Source organism: Rutidosis leptorrhynchoides, chromosome 1 (genome assembly GCF_046630445.1).
Source record: "Rutidosis leptorrhynchoides isolate AG116_Rl617_1_P2 chromosome 1, CSIRO_AGI_Rlap_v1, whole genome shotgun sequence".
Lineage (NCBI taxonomy): Eukaryota > Viridiplantae > Streptophyta > Magnoliopsida > Asterales > Asteraceae > Rutidosis > Rutidosis leptorrhynchoides.
Window position 1 is genome coordinate 125,832,192 of NC_092333.1, and position 6,546 is coordinate 125,838,737.

The 6,546-nt window shown below is 34.3% G+C and overlaps 1 protein-coding gene across 1 annotated transcript; it reads right to left on the bottom strand.

Annotated features, from left to right (window-relative positions):
• Positions 1-525: 525 nt before the first annotated feature.
• Positions 526-6,319, bottom strand: LOC139864706 (V-type proton ATPase subunit H-like). Its single transcript, XM_071853279.1, has 11 exons — positions 6,155-6,319; positions 5,112-5,237; positions 4,515-4,617; positions 4,303-4,375; positions 3,972-4,037; positions 3,779-3,884; positions 2,932-3,093; positions 2,293-2,418; positions 2,027-2,152; positions 1,153-1,332; positions 526-1,045 (listed from the first exon to the last, which is right to left on the bottom strand). Exons 1-11 carry the CDS (start codon positions 6,182-6,184, stop codon positions 797-799), a joined length of 1,347 nt encoding a protein of 448 aa, XP_071709380.1. The 5' UTR covers positions 6,185-6,319; the 3' UTR covers positions 526-796.
• Positions 6,320-6,546: the final 227 nt, after the last annotated feature.

Genomic DNA, 6,546 nt, shown 5'->3' on the forward strand with positions numbered 1-6,546 from the left:
TTAAGGATACTTAACCATTAATTATCCTTATCCATTAAGTATTCTTATCCATTAAGGATTCTTATCCATTAAGGATACATAGATATTTTAGTATCCTTAGTTGTTAAGTAATTATCGATATTCGTGATACTTACCTCTTAAGTTTTCTTAGAGGTTAAGAAAGTTAGTTTTTTGTAGCCTATAAATAGGAGTTGTAATCAAGAGTTGTATAAGTAAACAAATCTTCAAATAATGCACTCAATCTTCTAAGTATTTCTATTCTACACTTCCATTATTTATTCTAATCTGCTTAGCAACAAAGTCTTGCTATTTTAATCTTTAGCAACAATGTCTTGATATTTTAATGTGTAGAATTCTATTCTATTCTTGAACATTTACAGAAACCCTGTACAGATTAATTATTCGAGAAAACAAGACAACAAAAGATCATGTAGCAACAACATTCATGATATGAAAATACAATAACCAAGTCAAGAAACAAATAAAAGATGCAACAAATCAAAAGTCAAAAATCTTGTTGACATGAGCATCACTCAACACCAATTTAATCACGCCTTTACTTCAATTTAATTCAATTTACAATAATTAATATTAATAAATATGAATAGCCTCAATAATTTATGTTATCACCATCCATAAACAGCAACAAAGAATCATAAGGAGTAATACAGGCATCATCATTTCATTTATTTATTCAAAAAGAAAACCGTTCAACAAATGTAAGGCCTAACCCAAGGAAGGCCCCAAAGAGATGCATACATTCGATCCGATCCAATGTTCGTCTCCAACAACTAAATTAAGTCTGCAAAAAGCTTGCATACTTGGCACCAAGGAAGAGCCTTTGAATACAGAGCAACGCATTTTTGGTGACCTCAGCGTTCTCGTGGTTCATCAGTTTCATGACCCGTTCCTTCGCTTTGAGGTCGCTCACTATGACCCGGCCCGCTGGATGATACTGAATAAATTGGGACAGATCAAAGCAAGCAACAGCTAATGCCCTTGGATCGTTTGATGTTTCCAATATCGTAAGCAGAACCCGTAGAGTCTACCAAGTTTATTACCCATTGTCAGTAACTCATATTCATCTATTTAAAAATAAAAAAGTTGAAAAGAAAATGGATAGTTAATACAAAAGTTAGTAAAAAAAAGAACCTGGAAATCATTTTCTTCAAAGTTGGTTGTATTGTCTCGCCAAAAAATAGCATCTTTATGCATCGGAGACCAATCGAGATGACCAAGAAGAACTTCCTGCTTGTACTTATCAAAAGAACTCAGTTTCTTGATGTTATCTTTCAGCCCTTCTTCCAGATGATTTAAAGCTTCCAAAAGGTCCTACCAGAAAATTAAAAGAAAAGCATTATGAAGATGATGGCCGGAAAAAAAAACATAAAGAAGTTTCTACAAGCCTTAATCTCTAAAACATGATGTATGTATGTATGCATTAAGAAAAGCCAATTATGTCTTACGCACTAGAGGTGCCTTGTGCCAAGAATAGGCATATCATCATTTCATTTTGATTATAAAAATGAAGGTTTTATGCAATAAAAAACCTTTTGGGCGATTTTCGACCCATTCAACCCATTCCTTCTAAGCTAATTATTTTATTTCACCTGATTTTTCTTTTGAACGGCAAGCTTTGCATCAGTGTATCATTTATTTCAACGACACTCATCATTTGCACACACATGCGCGTTCGGAAGGAAACCCGAATCGCATTACAGGAACCCGATCCTTTAACCATCCCGAGGGGCAGGCGGACTGGGTATGAATCCTGAATGGATCCGGGAGAAAACCCCCCTGAGGTCAATCTGGATATCCATATTTCAGGCAGATTAATTAATAGGATGGGCAGAGCGAGGCTCGAACCCATGACCTAACCCCCAGCCCCAACACACAAGGTGAAGGGGATGCCGTTGAAGCAATGCTTCGTTGGCATTTCACCTGATTGAATGATAGAGGTATATCATAAACGTCTTAATTAACAAGCTCATGAATTCAATTAAAAATAATAATAATAATTTCTGACCTCATCACTCCATGCCTGTGCTTTTAAACTCTGAACAATTTGTGGAAGTCCGAGATCTACCATCTGAGCTCCAATAGTTCCTTTTGAAAGCAAATTCTTAAAAGTCAACACAATCAACCTCACAACCTACAAATCATTGAAGATTAAATAAATATAAAGTAACTTGAATTTGCAGTAGCATTGAAGCCAATTAAATAAATATTGAAGAACGACTAACAGTATTATTACAGATGAAATATAGATGATATTAAAAGGTAAGGGAAGACCTTCTCTTTGGTTGAACCTTTGACAACCTCCAACAAACGAGGTATGGCTCTAGACGTAGCCAAGTACTCAATTGCAGGTTCATAGTAGGACAGGAGCCAAACACAAAGGCATGTTTCATAGAGAAGCTGTTTCACAATAACTGAAGTTAATGATACCCTTAAAACTTTTATCATGAAACACACAAGAATGCGTAGGTCTCATTATTAACTAATTGCTTTCATCATGTAATGTAACACGCAGAAAATTTACTTTACGGTGGTTATACAAGAAGAAGATGTTAGTTTGCGTATGAGGAGTGTAACTGGTTGTACAAACAGATATTCATTGACGTGGTGCTTTTGATCTATTTTATTGAATGGGTCGACCAGGTTATATTTTATCTCTAGGGGTTAAAACAGAATATAGATCAGGCCAAAAGTCACAATTTTAAATATTAAGCATAAAATCTTTTAGATCATAGTAATCCAAAACTGATATTATTGAAATAAACTAATGTACAATCATATTTGACAAACTAGTTATCTAAGAATTGGTGCTTTGGGTCAACCCGACGTGTGCCAACAAATAATTGCGCATTCTGAGACATTACTGAACCCACCCATGTTGACACCTATAAGCATTTAAAGAGATAAAGTTACCTGAATTGACTGCTGAGTGGATGCTGGAGTAATGAGTGGTACAAGCAGCTTCACCCCGTCCGCTTGAACAAATGAAGACCTAACAACAGGTTCCTTCAATAAAGTTGCCAGGCAGTTGATAGAAACCGGAATGCTACGGCTCGGGTGTGATGGCCTTTTCAGCTGTAACAACCATCCAGTCATTTATTTTTAACCATTTAAGATAATGAACTGATGTTACTATAAAGTGTTTAAGATAACTGCGAATTAATCAGGCTAAACTAAGAACTAAATTTAAGTCGATAAAAACTCGGCGATGTGATTAACATTCTACGTAAAGCTAGAGATTCATATTTAAAATAATTATACTACTTTGTTTAAATGTATGCAATTACCTATTACCTATATTATCATATAAAATAAAATACGTTACAATTGTAAATCTATTTGAATCCAAGGGAACCCCATTAGAAGTATCCATATGAAACCTATAGGCATGAACAATATTCAACAAAATCAACCAAACTTGTAAAGAAATGTATATATGTGTAGAGGGGGAGGTTCAATACAGAACCCAAAAGCTACAGAACTAACTAATGTGCACAGATTTACACTTGTGCACAATGGTGCACATTAAAAAGTTTTTTATTTGTGCACAAAAATACACTGTGCACAATGGTGTAGATTAAAAAAGTTTTGTATTGAACTTTTGGCTATGTGTAAATATGAGATGGAATAAACCATTTAATTTTAATACTGAATAACATAATATGAACTGATATATGCTGTATGGATGATTTTAGAACATGTGATACAAATCGACGTGTAAGTGAAGAAATTATGTTAACTTGAATAAGGCATTACAAACCTGAATACATAGCCACTCTACCAATCCTTTCAAAACATCATCACTTGAAGTAGTATTCTTCTTTGAATCTCCCTTTGCATTCGCACCATTTTGCTTTGGCCTAGCGCTATAATTTCAGCAAAAGGTAATCATTAAAATATATATAAAGTACCATTAATGAGCTTTTATGTATCGTGAGCTATATTTTAGGTACCTCACTACCAAAGTAAGTATCTTAGAGCTCTTCTCTTGTATGAACCAACTACCTTTCCATAGCAATCTGAAGTGCAATAAAACTTTGATTACATCAGCTACAACTACATTCATTAGCATTTAAACATACCAGTATCATAGACCTCGTTGCATTGCAACAAAAACTTACACATCAAACTACACACTACATCATAAATCTGTTATAGATAAAATGATTCACATATTCACAAAAACAACAAAATAAAAATAAAAAATTTACCAACAAAACAATCTAGTAATCACACAAAACAAAGTTCTTTTTCTACAAAACAGTAACAGTGAAAGAAAAAAACCTCAAGAAAGGTTCGTAAATGTCTTCGTTTGCAAGAGTCTTGTCATGGAACAACTTCGCTCTTTTGGAGCTTACTGTAAATATAAATGCTGAGTGAGTCATGTAACCACAAAAATTAACTTAAGCCACGATTAGACTCTTACCACCGATGAAAGAGATGAAATCCCATCCAAAGGAAAATAAAGAGAAAATGTAATTAGTTTGTTAAGTCACCTGTAAGCATATCATCAATTAAAGCCAGCACATATTCAACTGTGTCCTCTTTCTGTATGTCACGCAAGATGCTAATAAATACACGGATATAAGATGGACCATCCTGTGACAAGAATTAGAGAGAGAGAACGGAATTTAGAAACCGATAAAATAGATTATTTAGTATTAAACTCATTAAAAAGTAATAACATGTACTCTTCGTTTAATTTTGATCAATATCAATATTATAACGGCAACATAACGAGAACAAAATCACATTGTCGCCTTAAAAATTAGGGGCTTGGGGCATGCATTGAGAAGGATATTATAGGAGACTCTTGAATCACAATGAGTGGTGCCAATTTGGTAGCTCGGGCGCATAAAGTGCCATGATGCCAGCTAGGCGCACGTCCCCAAGAAAAATAGTATAGAAAGACTTTCACAAGTGGTATATAGCAAAAAAATTGGTGTTATAGAAGTGCATAGATGATGTTAATCGTGCCATCAACCTCTATTGATCCACTCCTTTATGATAATGTCATAATACAAAAAGTATAAAAACACTTTTCTGTTTGTTGTATTAGCACAGAGAATGAGCATAAGCAAGTGTAGGCTTACATTTTCAAGCAGTGGGGCCCTGTCGTTTTCAGACTTCTTGTCATAGCGTCTTAATAGCTGAAGGGATGTTCCGTTTATCAGCTTAGTTGTCATGTAGGTCTCCCATGGAATGTCCCTCCTCAAAACCTTAAAACATAGCATAGGAAAATGAAATTAATGACATTGATGCATCTAGTACCTAGTACTCTAGTACCAATATAAAAACAGAAACACAAAATCTATTGCCACCAAAATAGAACAACAGGTACCCTTAGGTCTATGTCTATTTTAAGTATGAATGATTGGTAACAATTAGTCTCTCGACCCAAATACCCAATGCTTTTTGTTCTCTTTTATATGACCTTAAACCATCCTAAGATAGCCTAGTGATTCGAGCCCTGGTATCCTCACAAGAGGTCTCAGGTTCAAACCTCACTAGCAACATATCTTGGGTGGTCAGGGAGAGGGTCGGAAACAGTCATGAAATAACCCGGTTAGCTCGCGTGTAAGTAAAAACAATCGCTCTCCCCCGGTAGCCTGAACGGAAAACCTTATTCGTTTTATACGATCTTAATTTTCCAAAAGTAATACTCCGTACATTTTACCAGAAATGAGTATCTTAGATTCTTTCTACAAGCTCATAGCAATTGTCCCATATTTTAAAACATTTAAAAAAACTTCATGTACGATATCCATACAGGATAACACAATTACAGGTCCATGATCGTTCAGAAGTGAAACTTCAAATAATCAAATCATTCCATTTAATTAAGTAATTCAACACAAATAAGCTTCAAAATATACTATGACTGTACGAACTCATTTACATTCAATAAATTTATCACATACTGCCTCCGTAAAACGACAAATCAATCACACAAACTCACGATCTAACGAGTCCGTATCCGTTACCCATGCATTACATAAAACAATTCATTTCTCGATTAGATTCAAAATTTAATTACGATCTGAAACAATCGATGATTAGTATGGTATATTTGCCATGGATTCCGTTCAATTGAACATGATTATAATAATATGATGTGTATAGATAGGATATATACCTGATCGGAAGTGAGCTCGGCTTGATCCATCGGCCTCGATAAGATTTGAAGTGAGGGTTCAAATGTAGAGTATGTGTGTGGTAATTGGGGATTATTTGGGATTAGGATCTCTCTCTGTCTTGATCGTTATGTCCACAAAGTTCTTAAACACGTTGACAGTTATCTATTTTGGCAAATTTCATTTTATATGGGGAAAGGGTACATGTGACAACGGAGGATTCCCATCGATACTAATTTAATGAATTTTTTCAAAAGTTACAATATGATAAAGAGAACTAAACTCAGTAAATAACTGATTCTCACACACTAATTTTTATTCATGTATACTTTTGTCTCATAAAATTATAATTATATTCTTAGATAGTTGAATTTATATTATTATTATTATAAAT